Genomic DNA, 20,036 nt, shown 5'->3' with positions numbered 1-20,036 from the left:
GACCAGCTATCCCACCACCCACACAGAGGACCAGGTATCCCACCACCCACACAGAGGACCAGCTATCCCACCACCCACACAGAGGACCAGCTATCCCACCACCCACACAGAGGACCAGCTATCCCACCACCCACACAGAGGACCAGCTATCCCACCACCCACACAGAGGACCAGGTATCCCACCACCCACACAGAGGACCAGCTATCCCACCACCCACACAGAGGACCAGCTATCCCACCACCCACACAGAGGACCAGCTATCCCACTCCCCACTCAGAGGACCAGCTATCCCACCACCCACACAGAGGACTGAGTATTTCACTGCCTTGGGGTTACTATTGCTGTGATTAAACATCGAGACCAAAAGCAACTTGTGGAGGAAGGTATTTGTTTTGCTTATACTTCCACACCACTGTTCATCATTAAAGGAAATTAGGTGAGAACTAAAGCAGGGCAGGAACCTAGAGGCAGGAACTGATGCAGAAGCCGTGGGGTGGGGGCGAGTGCTGCTGACGGGCACTATTTAACAATAACCTTTCCTATTTTGTTCATCCTCAAGCTATATTAACATAAATAAGTAATATAAACTTTTTTCTTTTATTAAATATTTGCTTTATTTACATTTCAAATGGTATTCCCTCTCCTTGTTACCCCTCCGAATACTCCCTATCCCATCCCCCCCTGGTGACCCTCCCCCATTTTCTGACTTGTATTCCCCTACACTGGGGCATCGAGCCTTCACAGAACCAATGGCCTCTCCTCTCACTGATGTCTGAAAAGTCCATCCTCTGCTATATATGTAGCTGGAGCCATGGGTCCCTCCATATGTACTCTTTGGTTGGTGGTTTAGTCCCTGGGAGTTCTGGGGGTACTGGTTGATACATATTATTATTTCTCCTATGGGGCTACAAACCTCTTCAGCTCCTTAGGTCCCATAGAAAGATAGATAGATAGAAAGATAGATAGATAGATAGATAGATAGATAGATATAGACAGATAAATATATGCAATATAAACTATATTACAAACTTAAAATTCCTACAATTTTTACAAATTCCAGTACTTTAAATTCAGTCTTTTGGGGGGAAAAATCAAAATTATCTTTTAGATCCAAAGTCTCTATAATAAACTTCAAAATCTCTTTAAGAGTTCAAAGTCTTTCAACTGTATACTCTTGTAAAAATCGCAATAAGTTAAATACTTTCTTATTCTAAGAGGAAAAACCCCAGGGCACATCTGGGGTTTAGTCACCACCTAAACAAAATAAAACCAACTCCAGTCATTTAAAGCTCAGCCTTAGACTTCCTAGATTCACTCGCCATCCTCTGGACTCCTCGGGGTGGGCGGCAGCACACGCAGCCTGTCCGCGGGCTCAGGGCGACCCCACTCTACAGCTCCTGCTGCTGCCCTTGTTCCTGCCCCATGGCGTGGCATCTCAAAGATTCTGGGGTTTCTTGTTGCAACTGGGCTGTGCTTTGACCTAGCCTCTCCTGGGCTCTCTTCATGATATCAATTCTCAACGCTCTACATGACCTCTCCAGACCTGGGCTTCAACTGCTACTAAAGGTACACCTTCGCCAGTCGTCTCTCACGGTGCCAAGACCCAACTGCTCTACATAGCACTTTTACGTCTGCAAAACCAGTACCACCTGGGAGACTCTTATACGTGATCAAGTTCATCTGCTGGCGGGAGGTACAGCCTTGACCATCTCTGGAATGCGGCATCTGTGTGCTGAAACTGAGGAAACGCTTCCCAGAGTTCGGCTCAGTGGTGCTGGTCTTTCCTCTATTCCTGCTAACTTCTCAGCTTCAGCTGACCAGCATCAGCCGTCCCAGCAGAGCAATGGTTTCATTTAACTTCTGGTTTCTCCTCAGTTACAGCTGACTTCCTCAGCCCATATGAGAAGAACCACAGATTTTTAATTCAAAACTGCGAATGGCCCCCATAGAACTTGTAAGAGCCTCAGACTTCTCTCTGAAACCCCACAAGCCAGGCCTCCATCATCTGTGCTGCCCTCAACATTCCTAGTCCCCAAGCTCCTTCAGAACCACCTGCTGAGCTCTCTGCTCTCAATGGCTTTTCCAGCCCAAATTTGCAAAGTCCTTCCACAGTCCTCCCCAGAACATGGTCAGGTACATCACTGTAACACCCCCCATAATCTTCTGTCCATTTCCTCGTAGTTAGGGTTGCTATTTCTGGATGGAACACCACAATGAAAAGCAACGTTCAGAGGAAAGCAACGTGGGGAGGAAAGGGTTTATTTGGCTTACACTTCTACATCACTGTTCCTCATTGTCTTAGGGCTTGACTGCTGTGAACAGACATCATGATCAAGGCAAGTCTTATAAAGAACAACATATATTTGGGGCTGGCTTACGGGTTTAGAAGTTCAGTCCATTATCATCAAGGTGGGAGCATGGCAGCATCCAGGCAGGCATGGTGCAGGAGGAGCTGAGAGTTCTACATCTTAATCTGTAGGCTGCTAGCAGAATACTGGCTTCCAGACATCTAGGATGAGGGTTTTAAAGCCCACACCCACAACAACAAACCTACTCCAACAAGGCCTCACCTCCAAATAGCGCCACGCCCAGAGCCAAGCATATTCAAACTATGACAATCATCTAAGGAAGTCAGGACAGGAATTCAAGCAGGGCAGAGGCAGGAGTGGATTCAGAGGCCACGGAGGGGTGCTGCTTACTGGCTTGTTCCTTGTCACTTGCTCCACATGTATATGCAATGCTCCAGCACAACCCACTCAAGACTTTTTTAAAAGAATTCAGTAGAGGAGGGAAGTCAGAGTATAATATAGGTATGATTTCAAGCAGTATGGGTAATCATTTATTTAAAAGCAAGTTAGCTAATCTTAGAGAAAATATGAATCCTTATTTAAATTTTTAATTTCCACATCTGTAAAATAAAGGTAAGAATAGTGCATGTTACAATTTTATGCCAATCTGATAATTAAGGCAAATATAGGACACACAGTAAGTGCTTTGCCAGTTTTAATAATACTATTTCTACCTTTTATTTTTAATGAGAAGATTGAACCGGTAGAGCATGCACATTATGTTACTGCTTCAGAGGTAGAGGCAGCCAGGAATTCAAGGCTAACCTCTAATATAAAGCAAGTTTGAGGCCAGTCTGACCATATTCAAACCTTGTCTCAAGCAAGGTTTAACTTAGGCAAACCAAAACTAACACCAATAGTGTGTTAAAATAAAATCCTATTATGTAGCTCTCAAACTCAAAACTCACTGTATAGTGAACCTATACACAACCTAAGCACAACCTAACACACAACCATTTGCTTAACTCATCGTTTTGAGGCCGGTAGTTTAAGCTGGGAGCAGCAGAGGGATACTGAGTTTTATCAGACTCACCTCCCTGTCGTCGTTCTAAGGAGATGAGATGGGCCAGTCTCAGGGAAGGAAGGGGGTGAGCGAGGGAGGCTCTGCTTGGTGCCAGGTTTTATTTCATCTTCTATTGAATAATGAGGTTTGGGACATGACAGTTACAGAGTTCCAGGAGAAGACAGAAAAGACTTCACTTTGTATGCCTCTGTCAAACTTCAGCTTACACAAAATGTGTCATTATCCAAATCAAGTCATGTGGTCAAGACTTAGAATAGGAAAGTTATGCAAAGACAAGAGTCTCAAATAAAATGTAAGCAACCACTGTATACCACAATTTCCATAACAGTAATTCAATATTATATACATATATATATATACATACATATGAAATTTTGTGTGCCAATTCTACACTACAAAGTAACCAAACAACTAAAATTCAATGATGATAGCTCTCTTCAAACAAATTGCTTTCTCTTCAAACAAACAAATCTGAAATCCATTTAGATTCCTTATTTTTATGAAACCGATCAAACATCTACTCTGCTATTGTAAATGTCCCTTTAAATTACTTCCTACTACTGCACAATCCAAACTTCTTTCCACACTGTGCGCGTGCAGGGGCGACTGTCTCGAGGCTGTTCATCACCTGTGAAGTGGTCTCAGCCACCTTCCCAGCCACCTTCCCCCACTGACTACAGTCATAACCTAAGGTCACAGCTCAAAAACTAGTTAAAGATAGCAATCGTTTATTTCTCACTGATATAAAATAGTATCTATGTGAGTGTCTAGAATGTGCGATGTGTTTTGATGGTGCTACCCATATTTAAGTTATTGATATATGTTTGAAGACTATGTCTGCTGCATTTTTGTTTGCTTGGATCACTGTTTCAGGCTACTTTACATTCTCATATTAAGTAAAAATAGGTTTAATAAGGACTCGGTAGGTGTATTTTCAAATTCTTAATATTGAATTTTTAGAATTTATTTGCAGTTTTAAAAAGAACTGGGCAATGATGGTGTAAGCCTTAAATTCTAGCACTCAGGAAGCAGAGACACATAGATTTCTGGCTTGTCTCTCAATTCAAAGCCAGCCTGGTCTTCAGAGTGAGTTCCAAGACAGGCAGGACTATGCACACACACACACACACACACACACACACACACACACACGCAAACTGTCTCAAAAAACTTCCTTGAAATAATCCAAGTGGCACAATATAGCCAATCCACTGCTGAAACATGGGTTTATTCAACTAAGCAAAAGCTCTCAGATGCTGATGTTGATATGAGACTGGCTGCTTCAGTCTGCTCTAAATGCACACTGGCATAATTAACAATATTCAATCTGATCTGGTCTTTCCTGGATAAATAAAAATTCAAATGCCAATAAAAACTCTAATACATCTCTTTAAATGTTTCTTATGGATACAATATCAGTATCATTATTTAATAATGATAATTTTAAAAGATTTGTTTTATTCATAAGTTGAATGATAATCCACAAGAGGGAACGGATCATCTGCCTATAGGCTCAAAGTGCAAATCAAAAGTTCAAGAATTCGGCAACTGACCTTTCTAAAATTATCCAACGTGAAATTCTTACAACACTCATGCAAAAAGCTTTATGAAGCAGACGGCACGGAAACAGAACGCTACATAGTGTTGCTGGCAACGTCAGTGGGATGCCTCGTGTTTGCAGACTTAAAATAAACTCTCAACACAGGCTTGTACGTGCCTTTTCCGGTTTCCCTAATGACACAAACGTGATTCAAGTCCCTGACATCCTCTTACAGTCAGGGGCACAGCCAACAACAAACTTGTCTGGAATTTCAGAACCAACAAAGCTTTGCCTGTAGCCAACACTTTGAGAGGTCGTTTTCACCAGCCCATTTGGGACAATTAACACAGGGGAGGTGATGCACTTGCCCCAGAAGAGCGAAGCTCCTGTTGTTTTCCCAGTGTCGACTATGATGTCATCAAGACTCTTTCTATAGTCATAGGAATGCTTCTATCATTGTTTCTATTCAGTGATCTGGGCAATGCAGCCGGTTAGTAAAGAATGCATAGCTCCCCCTGAGCACACGGAAGGCCACAACGAGATCGCCCTCCATCCCTTTCATGACATCTTTAGCAAGTCTGTCATTCTATCCATAATCAGCCTTGAGGAACAAATATCTTTTTCGAGTCCTCAGCATAGCAATGAGGCATACAAAATAAACCTAGAACACGCCCTGGTTCATCCTCACTAATCGCTGTGCCGGGGCTCTGGGTGGCCAAGACAGAGCCAGCTGGTGCACACAGGTAACAGTAGGCTGAGGAGGAAGCCGGGGAGGGGTTTTTGCTATCTTTAAATTTATATTAGCCTATAGGAAACATTTCCTTCATTTGCACTGTCTTAATAGTAATCAAATGCAAAATGAATTAAAGAATACCTCATACATTAGATATCTTAGGATTTGGGTCTAGAGATCATATTTTTTTCTGTTCACTAACTTAATCAGCTCTATCTGATTCTAAGTAACCTTGATATAAGGCAGGCCTAGAGTGATTGTCCTTTGGTCTTCAACATACATGTTATATTTATGACTTATTATTTAGAACCAATTGAATAATAAATTAAATTTATACTAAATTAATATAGCTGCTTTCAGAAATTTCTAATTTAGAGTTTTCTCTGAAAAAAGACTGCCTCTCCATCATTTCCTGGTTTAAAGACGTGAGACCATTCTACAGCCTAAGTGTCAATGACACGCACTTGTGACTGTCGCAACCGTCTGTCGCAACCGTCTGCTCACTACCTGAGTGTGAGGCTTTGCTCGAATCATCTAGTATCTGCAATATTTGCTATGCCTGATTGACTTATGAATTTCAAATGAAATTATCTATAGATATTTACTAAAACGTTGAAGACAGAAGAACATCTTACATCAAATGATTGGCCCTGAAAACATGCATAAAAACAGAACTCTAATAATAGAATACACAAACATGAGCTGGCTTATGGGGTCGTCCATTTGAGATTTGAAGTGGCAGGGAAAATAGATAGCACATCAGAGAACAGTAGACCTAATCAAAAGAGTCATAGAAACAGACAGGAAAGAAAAGAATAAATGTCCGGGAGAGGCATGTGCTTCCGACTCTATTAAAGTTGTCTGGAATACTGACCACCATTCCTGTTACACCCCAGACAGTCTATCCAAAGTCAGGAGTGAGGTCCACAGAGAATATGAAACTATGGAGAATTTTCATCCCAGGTCCCAGTAGAGGTACTATTAGGTGATGTAGTGGTGGTCACTACAGTTGATTTTTCTTCTTGCTGGTTCGCTCTGAGCTCTCGGTCAATATATATATATATAAAATGTAAGTAGAGTGTAATAGCAAACTTGTGAAAGTAAAACATTTTAGCTCCAGCAGCCAGTCAGTTGTCTGGTTTTTTTCCACGAGGGAAAATATTTCCTAAACTTATACAGTTCCTACAGATTATTAATCACATCATACTGAAGATTAAAAAGCTGATTAGTTAAAAGTTTCATTTTCTATTAAGAATGTGTAGCATAGACTCTGAATCATCTGACCTTCTACCTGTCAACATTTGTTAAGCCTATAATAATGAATTACAAAATCAAACAATTAATCACTAATTTAAACCTGAGAAAGAGCAAGAAACTTCAATGACAGGGGAAATAAATATATATATAATTTAAAATGATGAGAAATTAACCTGACTGAAATTAAGATGTAAAGAAGAAATGACCACATTTTGCAAACAGCCAGGGTGTCAGGCTTGTTGGCAAGTTTGCCATCAGGCAGATGTCATGTTACTGCTTAAAGGAGTGAATTGGCCTCCATGTCAGGCTGCAAACTAGCAGTTCAGGAGACCAGGCCTGAGTTTCTGCTTCCCAGAACTGGGCAAGTCAGTTACTGGAACAACCTAAGAGCCAAACATGTAGCCAGTGGTCAAGAGGTACCCCCTCCCTGGCATGAAGCAAGAACACTTGGTCTGAATCATAGCATCAACCAGCCCCCAAGAGAGGACATCAAACAATCCACCAAGCAAGACATAGATCATCTACCCCTCCCCAAATGTTCCCCCTTTTGGCTTTAAGATTGAATCTGTGAATTCAGTCGGGGTCCTTCCATCCTGATGGAATTGGTCCCCTGCATGCAGGCACAAACACTCTTTGCTTTTGCACAACACACTATTTCAGTCTGCAGTATCTTTCTTCAGCGACTCTCGGACCCTAACACTGCAGTGTCATGTCTGTATTTTCAGGAGAATGACTCAGTAACTTCAAAATGTCTCAAACTTTTTATTCTGCAAATTTAGACACTTTCTGAGGGTGGGTGATTACCTCGTTGCTATAAGCAAACTGTAAAACACCCGCAAAATATGATCCAGTTGTAGGGGTTTGTCAGTACACTTATCGATGCCTCTAAAGGAAACAGCCTGAAACGGGACCATTTCCCTCCTCAAGGTGAGCTTCTAGCAGCTTGTTAGGGTGGTGCCTCGGGCCCGAGCCGCCATCCGTGCTGCTTACCCTGACCACCTGAAGAAGGAAACCTGAGTGGCCACAAGGAGATCTGCTAGCTCGCAGAGCCTCATTCACGGCTGTGTCCAAAGCTAAGAATATTTCATCCTTGTAAGAGCCAGGCCAGTACTGGCTAGGTTTCCCCGCCCTTCATTTTGGAACCTTGAAACAAGTTATTTTCTCCCACAGGAGAAACAATAACTTAGTTGGTTTCGTTTGTATCGTGACTATCTTCAGTTCCGTCGAGATATTTCCCAACTTTAATTTCTTTGTGTGAAGTTGATCAATATTCGATATTAAGTTTTTATATTAAATATAAATGTTCCCTTCTTTCGTAGTTCATTTTAGAAACAATAAAAGACTGGAAGTTTTAAAACACAACTTTTTAATTTTTTTTTATTTATTTGTTTAGCAGAAATTATATTTGCTTTGTAATATCAGCTCAACAGTCACAGGCAGCCTATTCATTGAGGACTTACTGGCCTCACTTTCAAAGAAAGACTGAGAGATAATTACACCCCAGGTCACCCAAGGGCGTCATCTCCAATGACCTTTAGTTCCACCAGGGCCCTGGGGGCTCGGTGCCGCCAGTGCTGGGCTTTCTCTCTCTGTGGGTGTCCAGTCTGGCTCTTCCTGTGAGCAAGGTTAGTGCCCCTGAGCACCCGAAAGAACTGAGGCCGTGGGCTTTAACTTGCTGCAGTCCTAGCTACTATATGAAGTTGGAATTTAAACACTTGTTTGGTTTCTGTTCGTGGCTGTTCCAGCAGTGAATTCTGACTTCTTTGCATTTTTCATTTACTAGATGACATTTTTCCAATGGAAAACTGCCACACCCTAGTGCACAGGTCGTCATGACTAAGTACCATGTTAAATGATGTGGTAATGAATACGTTCATCTTGGTCTCCTACGTACACTAAATCGATTTGATCATTTTTGTTTTCTCCCACTTGATTGGCCAGGGTTCTCAAAAAGACTGTAACCTATAAGATGAGCATACATTATAAGAGCTTGTTAGATGGGTTCACGTTAAAATGGTAACAAGTATTTCACGCTGAGGAAGCTGAGAGTCCATCGGTTGCTGGTCGCTGGGGCTGGGTGCCTTAGCAGCCACAATCTGGGGTCAAGAACCTGGAAGGTTCCTGGAGAGGCGCATGTCCTTGGTGAAGGACAGAAGCCTGGGAACACCAGTCTGACATCAGCAAAGGGATAAGCAGCGAGAGGGTCAGCGTGAGTCAACCTGGTGCAAAGGGGAGACTGAGCCAGCCTAAGGTGAAGACTCTCCTCTGGCCACGCCCCTTTTATCTGGACTCCAGTCCGGAGGCACCACCCACTCCTTCCCACGTCCATTATAGCGATCAGGGCTTTCTTCTTTATTAGTTACATGCTTGTCTTTAATCGTTAACAATTACTGCTCAGCAGCATCAAAGCCATCGTGTCATATGTAGTAGATCAGTTATTTCTGGACTGGCCTAAGAATTCAATAATGTGTTTATAGCCTTGAAGGATGGATTATTTTTAATATTACTAAAATATAATCAACTCGTTTTCTCTCATTCATTTTCCTATCTCCACCTCCTTCCATGCCCTTTACTCCTTGCTCCCTATAGGATTTCTGACTTCCTTCCCTCTAATTCGTGTGTATATATATATATGTGTGTGTGTGTGTGTGTGTGTGTGTGTGTGTGTGTGTGTGTGTGTTTGTAAATATCCAGGTGTGTAAATACATACTTGAGTGAACAGATAAACAGAACCTGTTGGATCTATTTCATGTTGCATGTATGTATTTGATTTCAGGGCTGACCACTTGGTGCTGAATGACCAATTAAGAGGGATTCATCCCTGGGGAAAGATGACATCTATAGCTCTCAACCTCCTCCTCTAGCTGCTGGTTTGGTTAGCTTTAGTTTGGTTGGTTTGGTTTGGTTTGGTTTGGTTTGGTTTGGTTTGGTTTGGTTTGGTTTGTTGTCTAAGGATAGCCCCTGGAGATTTCCCCTTTACATGTTAGCATGTCTGCTGGTGTTATTGTTGTCTAGGTCTTGTTTAGACGGCCATATTTTTGAAGTATCATTGAGTGGAGCTTCCCTGTCAGACTTTCTGGCCCTCTGGCTCACACAGCCTTTCTTCCCCTCATGTCTGATATTCCCTGAGTCCCAGGAACAGGAATTTTGTGGAAGGTATTTCCCATGGGCCTAAGCCTCACATGGTTGACCAGTCATGGTCATCTCCATCTACTGCAAAGAGAAGCTACTTTGGTGAGAATTGGGAGCTACACTGTGGGTTTAAGGATAAGTATTCAGAATGTGGTTAGGAAGTATGCTGGTAGTGTTCCTCATCTAAAATCCACAATTTCACTAGCCTCAAGTAGTTGGCTATTTCCAGTATCAGGAATGATTCTGTTCCCATTGAGTTAGCCTTAAGTCCAATTAAAGAGTTGCTGCTTAGTGATATAAAACCACTACTGTACCCTTACAAATAGCTTGTCCTGCTAGGCATAGTTGTGGTCCAGTGGCTACAAGGCTGGGTAAGACTACTGGTTGTTTCTCCTTGGCAGGCTGCATAGTACTTTCCAGGACTATAAAAGTTACCCACAGGGAGAAGGCTTTTAAGTCAGGTCCTCAGAGTCCTCTGTACAAAGTTCCTGGTGTCTTCTTCAGCAATAGGGACTTACCTACTATCTCTAGAAAGCAGCCCAAGGCAACAGCAATAGCCAGTCAGAACAATCTTTCAGGTGTGGGTCCCTACTCCGGTGATTGTCATTTGTACCAAAGTTGACATTAAGACCCACCATCACACTCTGTACTTTCAAATATTTTGGCATAAACTTACAAAAAAAAGCCTAATAATTGTTTTACAATTCTTAGAGCTTCATTCCATTTACCTCTCCAGTTTTTATGACGAATACTTCTCTATTTTTCCCATTGGTACCTATTCTATACATTGTCTACTTTGCTCCAAAGAACAATTTCTGAACTAATCAATTTTATGTTTTTATTGGATCATCTATTACTCTATTTTTTTATATTTTTTCATTTTTGTTTTTGCAAACAGCTTAAATTTTCCCCTAAATGTTGCTTCATGCCTTATAACCCATCTAGAAGCAACTTCTGTATGTGAGCAGTGTATGGGATTGAGGGAGCGCAGTGTGTGGGCTGTGGGAATATTTGTATGTGTTCAAGGCCTGAAAGCAGAAATAGAATTATTAAAGAAAGCAGATGCTGAGATAAAACTGGAACTAAGAAGCCTGAGGTAAACCTCACTAGAAGAGCACAAGACATAGAAGAAAGCATCCCAAAGACAGAAGACGAGAGAGAGAGAAATGGACAGCATAGTCAAAGGAAATATTCAACAAAAGTCTAAGCACAAAACATCTAGGAAATCTTGGACTCTATAAAAGAGCAAATCATAGGAACAGAAAGGGGCGAAATTGAGGCCAAGTGTGCAGAAATGACTTTCAACTAAATCATAGAAGAGAATTTCCCTAAGCCTTCTGAGGTGCAAGAAGCATACAGAACACCAAATAGACAGGACCGAAAAAGAAACTATCCACAACACATAATGATCAAAATACTAGATACACACACAGGAATATTAAAAATCTGCAGGGCAAAGAGGCCAAGTAGCATGTGGCTTCTCCGTGAAGACTCAAGAGCTAGAAGGGCCTGGACAGATGTTCTACAAACTCTAAGAGGCCATGGAGGACAGCTGACCTCTCTGACTACTCCTTGTAGACTGCTACATCCATCCAGCCCACCTCCCTTATCAGAAGGAACCCTGGAGTCAGAAGTCCATGGAGTGCTCCTGAAACGTTATCACTTACTGAGCTACCACACCATATTTTTCTGAAAAGAGGGGAGAAACTGTGGGTTGGTAACTTCAGTGATGTGCCTACTACAGGTCTGTGAGAACTCTTCACTGTATTGACGGACCAAAATCAATGTTTGAATTGGTCTCTTCTTGGGTTGTTTTAGTTGGTTTTGGCCAAGTTTACTTAATTCTGCTTATACTAAATGCTTCAACAGGTTTGGGGGCTTACCTGGGCTATAACTAATGCGCATTGGATTCGTGGGTCTTCCTCGTAATCCTTTATCTTTTGCAGTGTTTGCCATATCATGTTTCTAAGTCCATCCTGTTCCTCATCACCTTGAAGCTCCCATGACATCTTCACCATGTTATACACTACGCCATAGTATCCAGTCCAGATCACCTTATCACCTGCAGGGGTGATGATGACAGTGATGACAACGGCGATGGAGGAGGAGAAGGAGGAAGAAGATAACAGTTTTTGAAAATATACTGTCTTACGCATGAAAAAAGACAAATTCAATTTTATTCACATTGGTAATTAATGCTATTAATCTAGAGAAATTGAAATGTAGGACACTCTCCAACCCAAACACCACAAAATAGTTAGAAATTTAGCTATATTAAGTTCTACTCTCAAGATTAAAATAATGTCATTTATTCTTCAATTACTCCTTGTACCTAGCTAGGCTATATTTTATATGGTGATGCTTAGCATCGATAATTCTGATTTAGGTAGAGACTGGAAAATAAATTTGAATAATAAAATAATAATACAGTCCTCAGAAGAGAGATAAACTAAATTTAGTTAAAGAATAATATGGGGGGAAAACTGGGCCTTTGGGAAAACCTTAAATTTTCTAAAGAAAAAGAAGAATACATTTTTGCAAAAAGAGATAATAGGTTTTTAAAACCCAAAACTTCAATAAGAATAATTACTATTTTAAAAACCCAGACATAATGGTTCAAGTCTTTAATCCCAGCACTCGGGAGGCAAAAGCAGACAAGTCTCTGTGGATTTAAGGCCAGCCTGGTCTCAATAGTGAGTTCCAGGACAGCCAGGGCTACACAGTGAGACCCTGCCTTGAACAAAACAAACAAACAAAAGAATAATAATTATTATTATTTTAATTGACATAAACTGGAGTCCCAACTATGTCTGGATTCTAGTCTGTGCTATACTTATGTTATACAGGCCTGACACTTATATTTAGCACATATGTGTGTGTGTGTGTGTGTGTGTGTGTGTGTGTGTGTGTGAAACACATGAATGCAAATTGTTTCAGAAGTTCCCTAGTGTTACACACCTGACAAGCAACAAAGTAGGTAAAGCTCCAGGCGACCTACACATGCGCACACCTGACACACACCCGATCAGACAAGGGCTGCTCTTTCTAACTCACACGTTCACTCACAGGGAAAGAAAAGACCACAAGGTAAGAAAAGTAATAGAAAGGCTAAGAGAGAAAGAGAAAGTGTATACACATTTCAGATATCGAAGAAAGGCATCCTCTAATCTCCTAAAGGTCATTTACTCTCTATGTCACTGTCACTTAGGAAGGAAGGAAGGAAGGAAGGAAGGCAGGCCAACAAGAGGCAAACAAGCCAGGCATCTCGTAAGGTGTTCCTCCCCGTGTCAACTAAATTATGAACAACTAAGAGACTGAGATATTCAAAGTTCTGTAACTTAAAAATGGGCCCATTGATGAGCAGTAATGTTTCTTACTACAAAAACAGAATACAATCAAAAGATCACAAATTTAATTATGTTTTCTTTCTTGAAAATAAACAAGTGTCTTCAAGCTGTGGACCAGCCCAGGGAGCTGGGACTGCTTACATGAGAATTTGGAGAGCAGTGGATCTTTGAAAAGATGATGGAATGGGAAGGTGGTAGAGTATGGAAGGGAGCTGGAGAGGGGAAGACCTCACCGGACCTTGCAAGCAGTGTGACTGGGGGAAAGAGCGGAGACGATGTTGGAGACTGGCCGCGTGTAGGAAGATACCAGAAAGAGAAGTCAGGCAGTAAGTGCTACACCAGACTCCGACTCACCTTTATAGTCAGGCTTAGTGCAGACGAGGCAGCCGTTCCTAATCCACGGTGTCATTTGTCTCCATATAAATCCCAAATTAGAGAGCCAGACAACCATGACTCTGGCGTTTTAATATATCATTTTAGAATACATCCATCACCTCTCATCTGCCTCACTTGCAAATATGATACACAAAGAAAGTGAGGCCAAAGGACTGGATGGAGTCCCTGATCAAATGCTGAATTCTGTCTTCTAACGTTAATGTAATCTAGCCCTTTCATGGAAGCCTACGTCTGTCCATACAATGGTACGCTACACTTTTTCTGCCTCCACGCTGTTCTGCTCACTTCCTATCAAGAAACTCTCTGACTCTTCATAGTTCCTTGACTTGCACTTACAAAATTAAATGTCATATTAGAAGGGTGTGTGACTCCCATAGGTCTGGGAAGCCAGGTACTGTTTGATTCACTCTGCCATACCAACCACTTAGCCTCATGAGTACAACACAGCAGTCGCGGGCTAAGAGCAGTCTCCATTTGTCTAGGACTAGTGTGTCGCTTCACGGTGCTTTTAAGGACAAATCTGGAGTTGTGCTAAATGAAATCAAGTCGGAGTTCCTGAACCAAGACTAGGACTCCTGCAGAGGTGCAGTTCAAAGGAGAGAGAGGATGCCACACTGGGAGGAAGAAAGGAGTTCTTATTAATATGGAGGCTGTAAAGTCAGCTAACGGTAAATGGCGCCATATGCAGCGGTGGATGTCTCAGCAAAGGAGTGACGCTATGTCTGTTCCGTGCGGTATCAGTGGACTGCATGACAGGAGTTGTACGACAATCGGCCCTTACGTGGCAGGCAGGAGGAGAGTGGAGCTGTCAGGGAGAACAACTGGCAAAACTTCTGTGGTGAGCGGAGAACTCGACGGTCAAAGGAGAAGCTCGTTTTTAAAGTTTTAAAGGAGACAGAAACAATCGTGAAATCGCTTGCGAAAACGAGACTGCTGTTCGGAGGAGCTGGGTTGGGAGAAGAGGCAAAGGGCGTTTGGAAAATGTGGAAGGATGGGGGAGGGGAGGGGTTTGGCTTCCAGTGGCACAAAGCTTTTTCTTATAACATGGCTGAAAGAAATGCACCATGAAAACCATGAGTGGCATTGCTTTACATAGCAGCAGAAAGATAATACTGGGATTCATATAGCCTTTACCTAGAGGGCTATTTGAGGGTTTATTTGTTTATTTAGTGTGTCAGACATGAGTGTGTGTGTATGTTTGTGTGTCTGTGTGTGTCTGTGTGTGTCTGTGGGGGTGGGTATATGATTGCCATGGTAGGCATGTGAGGGTCAGAGGACAACTTGTGGGTCACAGAGATTAAACTCAGACCATCAGGCCTGGTGGCAAATACCTGCACTGACTGAGGAATCTCATTTGTCCCAATTTTGAATTTTTAAGTTATTTTTTCAAACTGAGTCTCAAGAGAGAAAAGGCTTAATAAGATTTTCTTCCTGATGAGTGTGTTGTGCATGTGTGCATGTGCGTATGCGTGTGCGTGTGCATGTGCGTGTGTGTGTGCGTGTGCGTGTGTGCATGTGTGTGTGTGTGTGCGCGTGCGTGCGTGTGTGTGTGTGTGTGTGTGTGTGTGTGTTGGGTGCAAAGCCTCTGAAGAGCAGAAAAGGGTGTCAGACCCCTATGAGATGAACATGCAGTCATTTGTGAGCCTCCCGACAGAGGCAACAGGATCTCAGCCCCCGTCTCGTGCTAGAGCAAGCTTGTGACCACCGAGCCAGCTCCCCGGCTGTAAAAAGGACTTTGAGTCAAAAAACAAGTGTCCTTTGTTCCAGATTTAAACTCACTTTTGATTGTTAAATTGTTTTCTGGGTTATCCGTTCTGTTTTTGTGAAACAGTCTCTTGTAACCCGGACTGACCTTGAATACACCATGTAATCAAGGCTGGCCTTGAACATGTGATTAGACATTCTACTCTCAACTGTTGGGATGGCAGGTATGCACCACTATACTTTAGGATGCCAATTTATACGTTTCTTTTTTGTGATTTATCACCCACAACTGTGTTTAACCCTGAGCACAGTTCTCACCAAGTCACCCAGCATAACATGAACTGTTTTTATTAAGGGGGGGGGGAATTATTTAAATCACGGTTAAAGTTGCTCACATCTGTGGTCAGCTAGCCCACTGTTTCAGTCTATAGAAGCAGTTCTCAGCCTTCCTGTGCTGAGACCCTTTAGTATAGCTCCTCGTGTTGTGCTGACCCCATCCATAAGATTATTTCATTACCATTCCATAAATATAATTTTGCCACTGTTATGAATCATAACACACATATGCGATATGTAGGATATATGTGATATATGACCAGCAAAGGGTCACAATCTACACATTGAGAATCACTGATCTATAGAAGCAGAATCTCATCACAAGGGACATGCCCTGGAGCAAGCTGCTAGGCACACCACAGCCAGGAGACAGCAAGGCAGAGAGAGGTGCGGGGACGCTCTGGCAGCGTACAGAGAGAAGCTCTAGACATCCACGTCCCTTCCAGCTTCCAGAAGGATTCTGTTGCAAGATAATTCCTATCCATTCACATTGAGGCAGTGAGAGGCCAGTGGCTGGAGGGGAGACAGGAGGAGGGGGAGCTGGGGAAGAGAGACAGGGGATGCTCGAGTGGGAGAAGGGAGAGAGACGTGTATCAAGGTGGGCTCAGATGTAAATATATCTAAAGGTTAGAATATTGGGATAGAACTTTTACTATAATTGATTGGCTTTGTTATTAACGTATTGGCATCCTGAACTTGTGTTTAAAATATATTTAAATCTAATTGGCAAATTAAGTGTTGAAAGTCTGTTCTACCGGGTAATTTGGGGCACCTTGGTTGGAGAACTATAAGAACTGGCAGCCCGAGGGTAGTGAGACCTGTGAAATGTGAGTCCAACGATGGCTGGCGGAGAGAGGATGCAGCTAAAATGCTGAAAAAGCTAACTGGAAGTGATTGTTTCAGTGAGAGCCAACCCTTGACCCTTGCTGAGCCAGACCCTGTAGAGAACTGGTGAGTGTCAGACAAGAGGCAAGAGAGCCGCTTGCCAAGACCGCTCTAGAGAATCCTAGGCAGTGACTAGAGCATGGCTTTTTACCATGTACACCATTGCAATATATACCCCCGCCAAAGAATTAGACTGCCGCTGCCACCAAGAACCGTGCTGAGCAGGCTGGTTGTTTGTCCTGCAGTTACAGCAGGCGCAGGAACATGATGAGTCTTTTTTAATTAATTACCATTACAGGATTCAACATCTCCCAGTACCCTGCAGGCTGAGGACTGGGCCTTCACCATGTGAACCTGGGGTACACCATTGCAACATATACCACTAATTTTGTTTTAACACTCTGTTGTGGTGGATTGGTATTTATTGTCTTTAGACACAGAAATACAGTGTTACTGGGCTGCAAAGGGTATTTTCACACAAGTATCTGATGTGCCGTGAGCATATTCCCAGCCATGCCGTCTACCTGGTCAATTAGCTTCTCTCCCTTTGTTCTCCCAACAGGTCTTACATCTGATTTCATAACAGCTATGCATACGTGACTTTTATGGATCTATGTAAAACCCAGGAACAGCAAATGAAAGGTCACATGTAAATGTGACTTTCTCACAGTTACTTAATATAAATGTCTACAGTTGCACCCGTTTTCCTACCAAGAACATTTGTGGTGAGAGGGTTTCCATGGTTTCTGTAGGTCACATTTTCTTCATCTATCCCCTACTGATGAACACCTAGGCTGGCTGTGGAACCGAGCTACCATTAGCAGTGCTGTGGTGAACACAGATGTACCACTTGGGATTCTTCAGGTAAATACCCAAGAGTGGTTTCACTGGGCTGGTAGGCTGTATCTACTTTCAGTTTTGAGGGAACCTCTATATTGATCTCCTTTGTGACTGCGTCTGTTGTTTTCTTAATGGCTATGTTTCTGACCGGATGAGAGAACTTTGCATCTTCGATACTGTTTATTGGCTGGTTTGACTTCATGTATAGGTTTTTGAGAGACACACGCCTGCTTTCTTGCTCGGTTTGCTGCGGTGTCTTTTCGCTTCCTCTCACCCTGAGTTTGACGCATTCCTTGGAGGACAGACTCTGCTTGTTCTTGCTCTCCATCCAGCCTGCTGGTCTGTGTTTCATGGAGGAGCGGAGAACACTGATGGAGGTATCGAGAGGCGTGCAGTAACTGGTGTCATCGTGTTGATTCTTCAGTGCTTGCTGTTCTCCTGGTTTTCACTTGGCAACTGTTCTTCAATCTTTTAAAGAGGGTTAGACTTTCCTATCGCCTCAGTAATGTACTGATCTTTCTCTGTAGTCCAAAGCATTCTTTCAGTCTCTTCTGTAAAACTGGCTTAGTGTCCATAGACCCCTTGCTTGTTTTAACTATGAAGTCTTTCAGTTAGCCTTCAGTCATGGCAGCTTTGCTGATCATAGTCTGGGCTGGTATTTATTGTCTTTTAGACACCAAAATACAATGTTCTAAGTCCTCCGGGCTTTTAAAGGTCCTGCTAACACTCCTGCTTTTACTCTGACAGGCTTGCCTTGTTTGTGATCTGGTGGTGCTTCTCTTCCAACTGGCATATGCTTCTTGTGGCTTTCACTATAATATACCACAGGCACATTCTTGGCTCATCTGTATGGGATTTGAAATGCCAATTTTACCTGGGTAGACTTGTGAAGACTTAAGGAATTTCTCTTATGCCTTTTTTTTAAAAAAAAATGTTTTCTATATATTTTTCATTAAATTCTTCTCCTATTCCTGTGTCCCTAATTCATAGATTGTGTTTTATTATAGTGTCCTACAGATCTCATATGTTCTGCGTGTACTTTCTTATTAATCTAACTGTTATTACCTGAATATTCTTTTTTTTTCATTCACTTTACATCTGGCTCACTGTCCTTCGCCCAGTCACCCCCTCCCACAATCCTCTCCTCTGGGGAGGATTTCCCCTCCCCCGTGTATCCCCCAACCCTGGCACATCACGTCTCTGTGGAGTTAGACACATCCTCTCCCACTGAGGACAGACAAGGCAGCCCACAGACAGGCAACAGCTTTTGGGATAGTCCCTGCTCTAGTTGTCTGGAACCCACATGAAGATCAACCTGCACATCTGCTACACATGTGTGGGGGTTGGGAGACCTAATTCCAGTTTTGGGGGGGGGGAGGGCCTAGTTTCAGCTCATGTGTGTGCCTTGGTCAGTGATTCAGTCTCTAAGAGTTTCAGGTTAGCTGACTTTGTTAGTCTTCCTTTGGAGTTCCTATCTCCTTCGGAGCTGAAATTCTTCCCTCCTACTCGTCTATAAGAGTCCCCAAGCTCCGTGCAGTGTTTGGCTGTGGGTCTCTGCATTCACCTGAGTCAGCTGCTGGGTGGAGCCTCTAAGAGGACAGCCATGCTAGACTCCTCACTACAATCATAACAGAGTATCATTAATACTGTCAGGAACTGGTGCTTGCCCATGGGATGGGTCTCAAGTTGGGCTGGTTATTGGTTTGCCATTCCTTTCAGTCTCTGTTCCATCTTTGTCCCTGCATTTCTTTTAGCTAGGGTAAATTTTGGCTTGAATGTTTTGTGGATGGGTTGGTGTATCTTTCACTCCACTGGGGTCCCTGCCTAACTATTGGAGGTGGTCTCTTCAGGTTCCACGTCCCCAATGCTATGAGTCACAGTTACAGTCACCCCCACTGATTCCCAGGTGGTCCCCCCTATCCCAGATCTCTGGCATATCCTCAAGTTGCCCCACCTCCACACCCTCTGTCAGTTGCAGATTTCCATTCATTCTCATGGCCATCTCTCCTGTCCCTCCCAACACCTGATCCTGAATACCCCCATTCCCCTCCCATTCACTCTACCACACATTTCCCCCTCTCTATCTGCCTCCTATGACTATTTAATTCCCTTTTCTAAGTGAGACTAAAGCATCTTCACTTGGGATTTCCTTCTTGTTTAGCTTCTTTGGGTCTGTGGAGTGTGTCATGGGTATCATGTATTCTATGGCTAATGTCCACTTGGTTACCTCATTCAGGATGATATTCTCAAGACCCATCCATTTATCTACAGATTTTATAATGTCTTTGTCTTTAATAGCTGAGTAGTATTCCATTGTGTAGATGTAACACATTTTCCTTATCCATTCTTCAGCTGAGGGGCATCTGGGGTATTTATAGTTTCTTGTAGTGGATAATGGTTTATAAAAGAGTACCACCCGGCCAGGCCTCTGCACCAAGTCCTGGCATGTCCCACTCAGGTTGGCTGTCACTGTTGCTGCTGGGCCAGCCTCTT

At 42.8% G+C, this 20,036-nt stretch overlaps 1 protein-coding gene across 2 annotated transcripts in view; it reads right to left on the bottom strand.

The window, feature by feature from the left end:
* Nucleotides 1-20,036, bottom strand: part of Tmem232 (transmembrane protein 232) — a 228,400-nt gene that overhangs the window by 118,143 nt on the left and 90,221 nt on the right. For both annotated transcript variants that reach the window (XM_052193337.1, XM_052193338.1), the window contains exon 10: nt 11,919-12,097. In XM_052193337.1, the coding sequence (XP_052049297.1) occupies nt 11,919-12,097 (179 nt within the window). The remainder of the gene's footprint in view (nt 1-11,918; nt 12,098-20,036) is intronic.

The sequence above is a fragment of the Apodemus sylvaticus genome, chromosome 9 (assembly GCF_947179515.1).
Source record: "Apodemus sylvaticus chromosome 9, mApoSyl1.1, whole genome shotgun sequence".
NCBI lineage: Eukaryota > Metazoa > Chordata > Mammalia > Rodentia > Muridae > Apodemus > Apodemus sylvaticus.
The sequence above is the reverse complement of the archived record's forward strand: the minus strand, read 5'-3'. Positions and strand labels throughout refer to the sequence as shown.